At 34.2% G+C, this 12,106-nt stretch overlaps 1 protein-coding gene across 10 annotated transcripts in view; it reads right to left on the reverse strand.

The window, feature by feature from the left end:
* NT5C2 (5'-nucleotidase, cytosolic II) overlaps window positions 1-12,106 on the reverse strand; it is a 129,154-nt gene that overhangs the window by 8,862 nt on the left and 108,186 nt on the right. For 7 of the 10 annotated variants that reach the window (XM_077125894.1, XM_077125896.1, XM_077125895.1 and 4 more), the window contains 8 exons: window positions 8,023-8,140; window positions 7,317-7,412; window positions 6,976-6,999; window positions 4,095-4,186; window positions 3,901-3,958; window positions 2,753-2,846; window positions 2,042-2,095; window positions 192-275 (listed from right to left, as the gene is read on the reverse strand). In XM_077125894.1, the coding sequence (XP_076982009.1) occupies window positions 192-275; window positions 2,042-2,095; window positions 2,753-2,846; window positions 3,901-3,958; window positions 4,095-4,186; window positions 6,976-6,999; window positions 7,317-7,412; window positions 8,023-8,140 (620 nt within the window). Of the gene's footprint in view, window positions 1-191; window positions 276-2,041; window positions 2,096-2,752; window positions 2,847-3,594; window positions 3,708-3,900; window positions 3,959-4,094; window positions 4,187-6,975; window positions 7,000-7,316; window positions 7,413-8,022; window positions 8,141-12,015; window positions 12,075-12,106 lie in introns of those variants that run through there. The other 3 variants (XM_077125903.1, XM_077125898.1, XM_077125902.1) reach the window with 3 other exon arrangements.

Genomic DNA, 12,106 nt, shown 5'->3' on the forward strand with positions numbered 1-12,106 from the left:
TTATCCTACATATCTTTGTTTTTATCACTCTTCTTTCAAACTAAAATGTCAACAAACTACATCTTTAATATAACTATTAAAACTATTAAAAAAATAAAACTATCTTTCTCATTATTGTTAGCTTTCTTTAGGCCAAAATATAAAACAAAAAATTCCTCTATTAACAGACAAAATGAATATCAAGCACTTACATCTGTATATTTATAGTCACTGTTGGTGGCAAGAAATACTTTCCCTACTTCTTTCATCCGGCTCAGAAGCAAAGGCAGTTTTCCCTGAAATGTAATATGCTGATGAAAGAAACACTAAAACACAAATATTTCACATTTACACTTTGGGGTAATGGGGATACCCTTTATGGGTTCATTTCAGAATTTTGCATTAAAATCCCATTTTCATTATGCATAAATAAAATACTAATATATGTAGTATACATAGAGTATATAATATATAAATTTGATATTAAATGATATATACAGATGATTATAAAGTTGTTGGCAATATATTTCAATGATCTTCCCATTACGTCTGCCCTTAGGAAAGATTTTAAATTACCTTCTAATCCTCTGAAGTATGAGAGTTATGTACACTAAAATCAGGAGAAGCTGATTTTAAACCTCACCAGCAAAACTCACCATAAACATTATCAGATATGGCTTCATTGTGTTTATTTTGGTTTTATAAGGCAATTTGCAGAATGAAATAGGCTGCAACCTAGAAATGCCCAGACCCACCTATAGATAAATGAGAAAATTCTAACTCCTGATGTACTGGAAAGAAAGCTTTTTCTTCTCCCACATTAAATAGGTCCCTTCACTCAAATTCTCTTGGAGCCCTCTTTGTACCTAAGTGGTTTTTTCATAAAACAACTGGGAGTGAGGAGACATAATAGGTACAAAAACTGAAAATAACAGGAATTCTTTATCAAAGTGCTTTGAAAATAGGTGTTTTGCTACCTTTATTCTGTAGGAAAATGAAGTTTTTTCAGGGTTGTATGTGTTATGTGTGTTTTACTTTTTATTTTGAAAATATTTTAGACCTATAGGAAGTTGTGAAAATAGTACAACTAATTTTTGTATGTATATTAGTATGTATATACATACTTTTGTATATTAGTATGATATAAACTAATATTTATATCATACATAACAATGCAATTATCTATAACTAAGAAATTTAATAAACTACAGATTTTTGGAAGGGGATTTCACCAATTTTTTTCACTAATGTCTTTAAGGCATTTTAAAGCTCTCCTCATTAATCCCTATTGATATGTTACAGACCTTTTAAATAATAGTCACATGCATGCATGTCATTTTGTAGATGATCTAGTACAGTGATTATGATTTGAATCTCATCTTTACTATTTACTAACTGTGTGACTTTGGGCAAGTTATTTAGTCCCTGTATTCCTCAGTTTCTTTATCTATAAAGGAGAAGTAACAATAGTACCTATCTCGGGTTTTAAGGAAGCTTAAATGAAGCTTGAGAGCTTGTTTGGAGGTTCTAACGGGGGAGCGCAGCTACTCATATACCCTTGACCCAAGAACGGTCCTCCTTTAGTGGAGAGGTCATCCTCTTCGACTGAACATGCAGCTTCTGGCGGGACACACATGGAGTGGTGAGGGAGGAAGGGAACACCCACTTAGCCATTCAGATCAGCCCAATCAACCCTAGTGATCAATGAAATGACTGAAATTGCAGCCAGATTCCCTCACATCCAGGATGATGAAATGAGAACGTGCATGTAAACTGCTTAGCATTTTGATATGTACATAGTAAGCACTCTAGCTGCTATTATTTTAATTAGAACTACAAGAACAATGAAATACTGGGTCTTTGTGCCTACCAAAAAACAGGAAAAACCATACTAAGACCTATGTTCTAGCTGGAAACTCTTAGTGATTATAACTGGCACATACTATGCCAAAACAAAAAATATCTTCTCTCATCCATTTCACTATAAACAGGTATAGTATTCATTTTCCCATTACATAAAATAAGCTATCTTTGCAGGTCTACTTTCTCCTTTATTACTTACATCTTTTACTACATACTTCTCAAGATTTTCTACTGTCTTTTCCTTAAGGGAGCCCTAAAGGAAGAAGAAAAGAAGAAGTCAGTTATCAGTATTTAGTTTTTAAGAGAAATTCTGTCCACTATCAATCTGAACACGTAAGCATTTTCCAAAATAGAAAAGCAGAGCAAAGGACCAAGAAAAACTGGCAGGTATAATTTGCTTCAACTCTGCCTCCAAAATCTGTCTTCAAAATATGAAACTATTTCTATTTTAAACTAGAAATCAAAAGGCATTTTCATATTTCATTCTGCATAGCTTACAGTGAATGCAAATTTAATATGAATTAATGTTTTTGGTCAAGTGGGAGATACTTGGACAAAACAAATAGACTATAATCATCCAAATACAAATCATCCTTTGTATAATCATACAGAGGGTATGTAAACTAATCTTAAATACTAAAATCTCTTCAAAGTAAGTTTGGGAAATGCAAACTGAGATAAGATCTAGACGGTGAGCACCCCATTGAGGAGAGATTATCAGCATTATCTCTGAGAGCAGGACAAAGACCAGAACAAATGTATTCTAGAGATCTACTACTAAGGGCAAATCCTTTATTATTTTTTTATTTAACAGAGGAAAAGTTCTGCTCCACTTTCATTTAGAAAGTTAATATTAGATCATAAAACACATGCTAGAGTGTGAGCAGGTGAAGAAACAGTTTCTAAGTACCTTGTAATGAACCCAGTCAACAGCATCTCTTACATCCTGGAACATACTCCGGTAGGACATGAAGAGGTCCCCATCTTTAAATCCTGTTTCACAGCTGCAGAAAAATGAAAAGAACATGACAGGGAATCCAAAAAAGGGTAAAGAGAATGAGTATCAAAAATTGCCCAGGGGACCCAAAGATTCCATATCACATAGGTAAAGGCTGTGGTTGATAAGGTAAATAATTTCTCCCTAATGAAAATCCATTTTTGGCCACCGGAAGTGGCCACAGTGTTCAATGGAATGTGATAATTTTGAATAAATACAAAGTGAGAAAAGAATGTATTACAAGGCAATGAAAAGGCCAAAAATTCTAACTATATCAGGTTATTTTTTTTATGCATCACTTTTTAGAAACAGGTTCCCTTTGAAGAAAGATTTAAAATTTTAAAATGGGTAGTTTTCTCCACCATGATTTTTCTTTTTACATTGTGTCTAGGTACAAAGGAATTGCCTGCTTTCTATTTAACCTAGTGATTCAGCTTTCCACCAAATTTAGTGCCTTGAAGAGGCTAAGGCCTAAAGAGGATAAACAAGTTAGCAATTCTGGCTTATATGGTTGAATTTATAGCACTGGCCGTACAATCCCCACCCCAGCCCCCAAAAAGTAGAGGATAACTTGTTCAAGACTTAAGCAAAACTTTACTTCAGGGAAAATAACTAGTATTTATTCCTTAATCAAATCTCGCTGGGCTTGAGAATGAAACTAAATTACCATCCCTGAATGGCTCCTGGGTAGCTGCTGTGAAATGAGTTGGGGGTTTTAGTGTAATTCTGCTTGGACAGATAATCATCACACAAACCTCCCACTCAGTTGTCACAATTAGCACCTCTGCTGGCCGTCTTCATTCCCAGGAGAAGCCAATCAGAAGTGGTCCCTTCCAAACATGGCTGCAGCACACTGGCAAGGAGAGGGGCCGTGTGGGAGGTGAGAGCCCGCATGGAGCTGCTGGTGCTGTCCCATCTCTCAGGCTGGCAATGTAGCATCTCTCACTAGCACTAAATTCACTTCAGAAAAGCAGAAAAGACCTACAATGGCCAGTTCTCTAAAACCCTGTACATTAATTTAAAATCAATTGGAAACAGAAAATTTTAATATACACACATACCTGGTATATCTAGGACAATTAGTAAAAAAATCTACTAGGCAGGCCAACAGGTAGGTCTCTGAAAAATGAAGAACACATATTCATAAGCAATAGGTAAAGCAATTCAAACTTACATCATTATGTCCCTTGAGCAAAGACAATGGTCATGAAAAGAAGAGAAAGTATCAGTATACATAAGCATAGAATGAATATACCTGGTAGATTGAATAGTGTGTTCAGAATGTAAAATCTTTCAGTGTCATCTCGTTGGATAAATTTATTTGGATACTGCTCTCTAGTTTCTGGTCTGAAAGAAAATTTTAAAAACTGATATTTAAATAATATTATTATAACCGTGGGATATATTCACTATTCAAAACTTAATTCAAATATTTTAGTGGCTGTGTGCAAGCAAATACATACATGTGGGGTAATTATGAAATGAACAAGCTCAGGTTCCAGCCTTTACAGAGTTCTCAATCTGATATAGGGGATGAGTCACTTAGAGAAATAGTTATAACAAGGTAAAAATAATTACCAATACCACAAGAAAGGGGCAGAGCTATGAGAAAACTGAAGAAAAGGAGACCATTTCAACTTGAGGGGTAGAGAGGAGAGAATGTAAGGAGAGGAAAATATAAGATGGACTCATGAAAGTGGTAGCATATGAGGCAGACCAGTTGAGGAACTAGTCCAACTTCTCTAGTCCAATTTGACTAGAGAAAAGGGAGCAGAGAAAAATAAAGCAAGAATGATAGGTTGAAGCAGATTACACTACTGTTCCCTGAAATATGAAAATACACAATTCTTATGGGTGGTGCATTGGTGGCTCAGTGGCAAAATTCTCGCCTGCTGTGCGGGAGACCCAGGTTCGATTCCCGGAGCCTATGTTAAAAAAAAACAAACAAACAACCAAAAAAAACCTCCACAATTCTCACAGTGAATAAATGGAGATTTAATAAGCCAAAATAAAGGAAACCAAATATATAATATTAAGTTAATACTTGAAATTAACTGGTAAATTCCTGCTTTTTAAAATTACATTTGTTCCCTGGCTCAGTAACCCTTCTTCATTAAGAATTGCCAATAAAGAATTCCTCTGCAAAATATCTCATCTTCCAGCTTTCTAAGATTTTTTTTTTTAATAATGAAAAAGTAAAGTGGAAAGGAATAGCAACAACTTACTCCTTCAGGTTTACTAAGCTGACATTGTCTTCTCAGACGTAATATGCTTTCCTATTCTTTCCATGATTACAGAGCAACTCCTTTACATACGGATGGCTAACAGTTATTTGTTAGGCACTTAGAACCCAAACAGACTTGTAAATCTAGTTAGCAATTACATTTTGTTTGAACTATCTACTCCTGCTAGTATATGTTTAGAATAAAAATCAATTCAAGTGGAGGTAATTTATCATAAAAGAATGGTAAGCTAGGCGTTAGGAAAAAAACTAGTTAAGAGTACTGCTAACTTTCTGTGACCCACAGGATAAAGATTTTACTTCAATATTACCTTGTTCTAAAACTTTAAAAGCCAAAAAATGAGGTTCCCACTCTTTAGCAAGGCATATGAGGTGCTGCCTGCTGCAGCCCTAACTTCCCTACTAGTCTTTCCCTCGGCGGCGATACTTCAAAAACTCTCTTTCCCTTCATCTTCAGTCTTTTCTTTTGCACTGGCTTTTCTTTTTAACTTCTAAGACTGTACAATGCTAAGCGCTATTTGGATGATTCTGCATGTATTAATAAATGACTTACTTCTGAAGCACTATTAACTATTTCCAAAGGAACTATTTAAATATTGCATTGGCTTATTTGGGGGAAGGGAGGAGGTCTGTGGATATTGAGTTAGTGAATTTGATTGCAGTATTGATTTACAGACTTCTCTTCCTTTTCTTTTGTGCCTACTCCTCCCCCTATACACTAAAGTCCCTTTTCAGATGTCAATAAATAGAATTGATTCAATCTTATTGGAATTTTTGAATTAGATAATATCCAAATATTAAATAGCCTTTGTTACTAGTACCACTTGCAATCCATTTACTTTCCAAATCCTGTCTCCTGATATTCATGACCTTGAAACACCCTTCATGAGAGGAAGAGTGAAAGTAAGGTGGATGTAACCAGTAGCCTGCAGATGTGTCAGAGTGGTGGTTTATTACCCACTGTGCTTATTATGAATACATGGGCACCTTTGGAACCTGCATAATGTCAGCAATGCCGCTGAAGGGTCTTGTATGAGAAGCTTCAATTCCAAGTGGGGCATTGCTGTGACCCAGATACTCTGGTGCAGTTTCGGTTTTTGCCTCTTATCATAAAAGGTATTTATCAAAAAGACATTACCTATGAACTAATTTCAATGTAATGACTACATTTTACTACTTTGCCACTAAAAATGAATACTTATGAAAAACTTACACAAGAGACTGGTGTGTGGTTTTAAAACTTGTTCTTCTAACTCTAATATAATATCAGTAGTAAATTAGGCAGTAAACAGTAGAGAAATGTATAATTGTAATGCCACAATTACAGAAATTGTCAAATTGTAGTACTGTGATTTTTAAAGAAATAATTGGAAAGTTTCATTAAAAATATACTAGATACTAAATTTTTTCTGATGTTAACTAGGGTGGAAAGTACAAATTAATGACACATACATATATTTTTATTATGAAAATAAAACTGATCCTTATTTGTTTTAAATATTTTAACCCTGTATTCATTTTTTTAAACTTTTAAATTTTGTAATACTTTCAAACTTACAGGAAGTTACAAAAGTAATATAAACCCCATACAGAGCACTCCAACGTATATACCCATATACCCCTGCCCCACCAATTTAAGCATTTTGCCATATTTGCTGTTTTCATTCTTTTTTTTCTTTCTTTCTCTTTTCTTTCTCCTCTCTCTCCCACTATCTCTATCTATCCATTATGTATTCATTTTAACCATATAGTTTAAAAAATTTTTAATAACACAATCAAATATCAAAACTTTAGATATTTGTACTAGAATATAAAAATTATTAGCTGTTAGTAATCTCATAGCCATTTAAACTGTTGTAGTTTTAAAAATTTCAAAGCACTTTTATGTACATACCTCTTTTGAGCAGCTACCTGAGAACTGTATTAAAAAGGAGAAAATAAAAATCTTAGAATTTCAAATTAGTCAAAGTTAATAGAGTTCTTTTTTTGGCAAGTTTCAAGATTAGTTTTGTTGGATGCTCTAATTAGAAGGCATTTAAACAAAATGTAACCGTTAATTATACTTATTTCAGTTTGGGTTCTAACTGCCTAATAAATGCTAACTACCTTTATATAAAAGAATATCCTTGTTAATGGTAGAAGAAATAGAAAAGTATATTATTTCAGGGCAGACAATGTCAATTTCATATTGCTTTACTATAAGAACACAAAAGGCCGAAGATTCTTTGTACTCACCCCCTTATGAAGTTAAATCCATGTGCACAGACCAAGAGATTTCCATAGGCATCAACTTTCAGAAGATTTCCATATAAGGTATCAAAGACAAGCCCCCTAATGAAAATGAAGACATCACTGATAATGCAAAGAGAGGCAATAACTTCAAATAGTACTACTACATCACCATGAACCAACCTTGTAATACTTACTCTGTCCAAATAAATAGTCAAAAGGTCTAAACTATAATCTCTCAATACAGCTGATACCATTCTAAATCAGTGTCTTCTAATTTCCTTGGGCAACTGAGCTGGTTTATATTTCCCTCTACTGGATATTACATTTGGATCATTTATGATGGCATCTCAAATAAATATCACCTCTCTTAATCTTGAATCTTCCCTATCAAATCTCAAATCCAGAAATGCAAACTGCCAAGAAGATTCTTGATTAAGTTAAGAGTATTAGCAAAACATATAACTGCTCTCCAACAGTCAAAGGTAGCAGCAACTGTGATAACTTCCCATCTGCAGTTTTTATGATCCCTTCTTTCTCCTAAGTAAGTCTTCTTCAATAGCAATAACAATTGAAGAGCACAAACAATTCAGTGTACATGAAAAATTCACATATCTATTTGGGGGGAGGGGGGGCAAGGGATGAATTTGTAGTTAGAAAATTTTGACATGGTAGGGAGAGGTCTTAATTCAAAAATATCTTGAAAAATTACCTGGTAGGGAATGTAGAATCATAAGCAAAGCTGAGTAGCTCCTGGGGATAGCCAATAGAAACTAATCTTTCCACAGTGAGTTCAAAGCCCAAGGACTCATACTCCGGGGACTTGTATACTGCACAAAGAGGAGGTTCTCATTAGTCAGTATGGCGAAGAGCCAATTAATATAGAAGGCAAATGAATGAATTTCTACTCTTTCCCAATTCCTCCCTTCTCCTAAATCTATCATTTTTCTTCTTATCCCTCAAGATCCATATTCTACATTGTCCAGAGTAATTACAGAACCTAATTGTTAGACTATGGTAATAGGTCATACTAAAACAGAAGGAACAACAACAAAATGAATTGTCAAACATTTTATAGTAGTTCCTTCATTCCAGGATATCTATTCTAACCCTTTTTTTCCCCTTTATCTACTCTTCCATTCACACAATCTAAAGGCAGGAAAAAAACGCAATATGCACAGCTTCGATATTAACCATGAGAATGTAAGTAAACAGAAAATTAGGTGAGAGGTTTATATATGCTCAAGGCTCCAATGATGCATGTAATTGATGTAAGAATCCTTCAAAATGAACCTGTTTTCAAGTCCTTTTTCCTTTTGTGGAATTCCTATTTAACTTGGTAGTTGTTTTATATTCATTCTTCCATTCATACCTGATTTAATTCTATTTGTCAGGATTAACTTGTTTTCTTATCAGCCCTAATAATATCACAGCCATAAAAACTGCAAATCAACCACAAAAAAACCTAATTGAGACAATTAAGGAAATCCAGATATGAACTGGGAATGAAACATTAAAAAATAACTTGCTTTATTAGACGTGAGTATGTGTCATGGTGGGAATGTGCAAGTATGTGCATAACATATACACCTCTCTCCTTACCTGTCAAAGAAGCAGAATGAGGTAGTTACAAGTGAAATAACATGGGTTTAAGAATTTGGAATTTATTTTACTATTTCTCTACTATTATAAATGTCCAAAAATTTCCAGAATGAAAAATCTTTTTTAGAATTATCACTGAAGTTCAGCATTTAAAAAATGTTCTTTTAAAGAGGTTTCTTCCAAATGAAATATTTAGGTACACATAAATATTTCAGTCCCTAGGAGCAGTAAACCATGTTTTTTAAAAATAATAAAATAAAATAAAAAGAGCTGTCAGCTTGCAAAATATTGAATGAATCAAAAATATCTATTCCATTCTTGTACTGTCATAATGCTATTACTATTACTACATTATTATTATAGTTCTTCCATCTGCTAGTAACATCGTTTAGCCTATGGCTCAAACTTATTTTTCATTGCAGTTAGTCTGCCTATACAAGTCAGTGCTAATATTTACTAAATTGGGTTTGAACTTTCCCTCTCCAAAAGCAATGCATAAGAATATTTCTAGAAATACATAAAAGAAATCAGTAATACTGGTTGCTTCCAAAGAAGCGAACTGAGTGACTAAAGACAGGAGAAGGAAGGAGACTTTCATGTACCTCTGAACCTTTAAAATATGTAACATGTGCATGTGTTTACCTATTTTTTAAAAATTAAACTAAAAAATATTTTTTAAGCATGCTGAGTTTTCAAAATCCTTTAATAAACAACCAACATATATAAAAAATAAAAGCCTAAAATTTTTAAGATCCTTTAGATTGGGATGCTGTTTATCATCTTTTCGGAAAAATGCCATGAGAAACTGTATTAGATTATTTTCTTATCTCAGGGATAATAATAAATGAATGTTAATGCTAAGCCAACTAACATTTTTAAAACTAGCTATATTTTTTCTATCCCTCAACGGAGTGAATTCCATCTTCACCCACTCCCCCAAATAAGCAAAACTCTTTGAAGCCTGAAGTATGGAATTCCTAACTATAGATGATAATAAAGGAAGTGCTATATGTGCAAACATGCTGGGTAAGAGCTGGTCTTTTAATCATAAAGCCAGGAAAGCCAGGTAACCACTGGTGTAAATTTAAGTTATTTTGAAAATAGAAAATAACATCTCTCATACCTCCCATTCTACCACACCAAATACAAGCAAATCTGTTTAACAAAATTTCCATAAAACAAAGATTACTTCTCAGTCCTAACCAAAGTCCAACTTATTTCAAACAATATTTAATGAAACAAAATTACATTGTAACTGAGCAAACCAGATAATCAATTAATGTTCATTCTTATATGATTTAGCCCATATAAAACATTTTCAATTATTAATTTTTGAGAATAATGTATGTGATGTGCCTTAAAAATGTGGGACAAAAAATCTTAATCAGTCTACCCAAGCTTATTCCTTAAATCAGCAATTTCCCTGGTTAGAGAACCAGGTAATTATATAGCGATGATAGGTATAATTGGTGACTTAAACCTATGTCTATGAGACAACTTGGATTGAAACCCAAATTAATTTATTCAAAGTTTTTAAGTGAAAAAAAATTCTGGAGGAAAAAATCTCAGATCCCTTTTTTTTTTTCAATACCAATTCCAGACTAGCAGAAAATAAAACATTATGTACTTTCCACAAAGTGTTTATTATTCACAAGGGCAGAAATTCACACATGTTCAACTGGGGTGATTTTCTAGAAATTCCAGCAACAGTAAGAAACACTTTAAATTTCCTTTCTCTCAATGAGTTCAGGGTACTTCGCCAAAATACAGTGTATTTTCCCCATTTGCTGAACCAAAGTTATATGGTACATCAGCTGAAGCCAGAATTTAGGTCTCCCTGAGCTTTATTCAAAGCTCTTGGTGGTGAGGCATACTATGACTGTTAAAAATCAATCTCTAGATAACATTGGTCACCAAAATTTAAGTTTGTGTGTTGACACAGACTATTCTTTCCCCAATTTCTTTCAACTAGTCCAAAATAAACCACTCTACTCACACGGGACTAGACTTAGTAAAGAGCGTCGAAGTTCCACTTTGACAACACTATTTCACCAAGCTCTAAATTAACCTTAAGACCGACAAGCTATTGACATTTTCTTATAAACTTCATGGATCATCTGCTAGAGAGCTATACAGTACAACCTGGGCTGGAGAGGCAGGACTGCAGCTATACAGAGCACAAGTTTTGATTTTTTACTCTAAGTGTCCCTTGGGAGTAACATTTGTTCTGACCTGGGGGCAAAAATTACTATTCCTAGATCTTACTAATAGTACCATTCCTGAAAGAAAAACAAAAAGCAAAGTTCCTTTTTTTAATCTATAGGCCTTTCAAAGACAGCCTCAGATAACAGTAAGGAACCATTCATATGTATCACCTCAGACTATAGAGCTCTATGTCTCTGCACAGCTGCAAAGATTCTGATTTCAATTTCTCTCACAGAACCATGCTAAGTTAATGATATATACTTTCAAGCTCAACTCTTACAATTAACTTTCTGTGGTTTCAAAACCTAACCAATAGCTTCACGGAAAACATAACCATCGCACATTCATCATTTATTTATTTCTTCAAGAAGGTCCTCAGGCCTCTCCCAATTTACCCCAATATCCAAAGACAAAGGAAAAAGTCATTTTAAGTGTCAGAGTCCCAAAACAGAGGACTGCTTCAACCTCTAAGGCAGCACACAGTATTCTCAGGTTATGTAAATAGACTATAAAGAGAACAACCAAAGCTTTGAAAGCTGAAGCTACTGAGAACATTCAAAGATACTCTGTGCTCTATAATCTGCAAGGGAAAACAGCTCTTCAAAAATATCAACTGAATGCTGTGGGAATGCAAGTTATGGGCGCTCTCATCTTTTGAGTAGATGTTGTTTGTTCATACAAGGTAGGATCTATGTTAGTGGAGAAATTCCCTTTGGAATAAGTTAATAACTCAAAACTTCCTGCAAGGAGAGTCTTCAACTCTCAGGTACTTTTTTTTTTCCACACCTTTGCCACCAATACAACACTGTGTAGCAGTTTAGATTTCTGAAAAAGAAGGGGCAAGCCTCTACAGAGGTTCCCGCCTAGCAGAGTGCTAACTGCCAAAATGAGAACTCACATGAGGCAGATGCAGATGCAGAGTGTGTCACTCCAGTCTTGAAGGAGTTACACTGGCTCCTGTTAAAAAAAAAAAAAAAAAAAAAGCAACA

The sequence above is a fragment of the Tamandua tetradactyla genome, chromosome 13 (assembly GCF_023851605.1).
Source record: "Tamandua tetradactyla isolate mTamTet1 chromosome 13, mTamTet1.pri, whole genome shotgun sequence".
NCBI lineage: Eukaryota > Metazoa > Chordata > Mammalia > Pilosa > Myrmecophagidae > Tamandua > Tamandua tetradactyla.